This window comes from Nanorana parkeri, unplaced genomic scaffold (genome assembly GCF_000935625.1).
Source record: "Nanorana parkeri isolate BGI_ZX_2015 unplaced genomic scaffold, ASM93562v1 scaffold2839, whole genome shotgun sequence".
NCBI classification, from domain to species: domain Eukaryota; kingdom Metazoa; phylum Chordata; class Amphibia; order Anura; family Dicroglossidae; genus Nanorana; species Nanorana parkeri.
Genome location: NW_017309107.1, coordinates 1 through 1,125, shown reverse-complemented (window position 1 = coordinate 1,125; position 1,125 = coordinate 1). Strand labels below are relative to the sequence as shown.

The 1,125-nt window shown below is 40.4% G+C and overlaps 1 protein-coding gene across 1 annotated transcript in view; it reads right to left on the bottom strand.

The window, feature by feature from the left end:
* Positions 1 to 1,102, bottom strand: part of LOC108802394 (zinc finger protein 135-like) — an 8,225-nt gene extending 7,123 nt beyond the window's left edge. The window contains exon 1 of the mRNA XM_018574254.1: positions 1,002 to 1,102. Within this exon, the coding sequence (XP_018429756.1) occupies positions 1,002 to 1,088 (87 nt within the window). The 5' untranslated portion in view covers positions 1,089 to 1,102. The remainder of the gene's footprint in view (positions 1 to 1,001) is intronic.
* Positions 1,103 to 1,125: the final 23 nt, after the last annotated feature.

Sequence of the window (1,125 nt, the reverse complement as noted above, 5' to 3'; positions counted from 1 at the left end):
TGTAGTAGATGAACACGTATGGAGGGTATACATGTAGATATAGAGTAGATGAACACGTATGTAGGCTATACATGTAGATATGTATTAGATGAAGATACATGGGAGCCATACATGTAGATATGTTGTATATGAACACGTATAGAGGTTATACACGTAGATATGTAGCAGATGTACACGTATGAAGGGTATACATGTAGATATGTTGTAGATGAACACGTGTGGAGGTTATACATGTAGATCTGTAGTAGATAAACACGTATGGTGCTTATACATGTAGATAGTTAGTAGATGAACACGTATGGAGGGTATACATGTAGATATGTAGTAGATGAACACGTATGGAGGGTATACATGTAGATATGTACTAGATGAACACGTATGGAGGTTATACATGTAGATCTGTAGTAGATAAACACGTATGGTGCTTATACATGTAGATAGGTAGTAGATGAACACGTATGGAGGGTATACATGTAGATCTGTAGTAGATGTACACGTATGGAGGGTATACATGTAGATATGTACTAGATGAACACGTATGGAGGGTATACATGTAGATAGGTAGTAGATGAACACCTATGGAGGTTATACATGTAGATATGTAGTAAATGAACACGTATGGAGGGTATACATGTAGATGTAGTAGATGAACACGTATGGAGGGTATACATGTAGATAGGTAGTAGATGAACACATATGGAGGTTATACATGTAGATATGTACTAGATGAACACGTATGGAGGTTATACATGTAGATATGTAGTAGATGAACACGTATGGATTATGTAGTAGATGAACACGTATGGAGGGTATACATGTAGATATGTAGTAGATGAACACGTATGGAGGGTATACATGTAGATATGTAGTAGATGAACACGTATGGAGGGTATACATGTAGATATGTAGTAGATGAACACGTATGGTGGTAGATATGAAGCAGTTGTATGATTGGACTCTTTGCTGTACACACATCACACATGTTCCTTCCTCTCTCCTACCTGTGCCGTGTCCCCCTCCGGCTTCTCCAGCTCTCTCCGTGTGGAGGGGAGACTCAGCCTGTCTCCAGCCGTGACCGAGCAGATCATCTGGGAGCCGTGCCGGGGCCCTTCGCTCCCTACACCA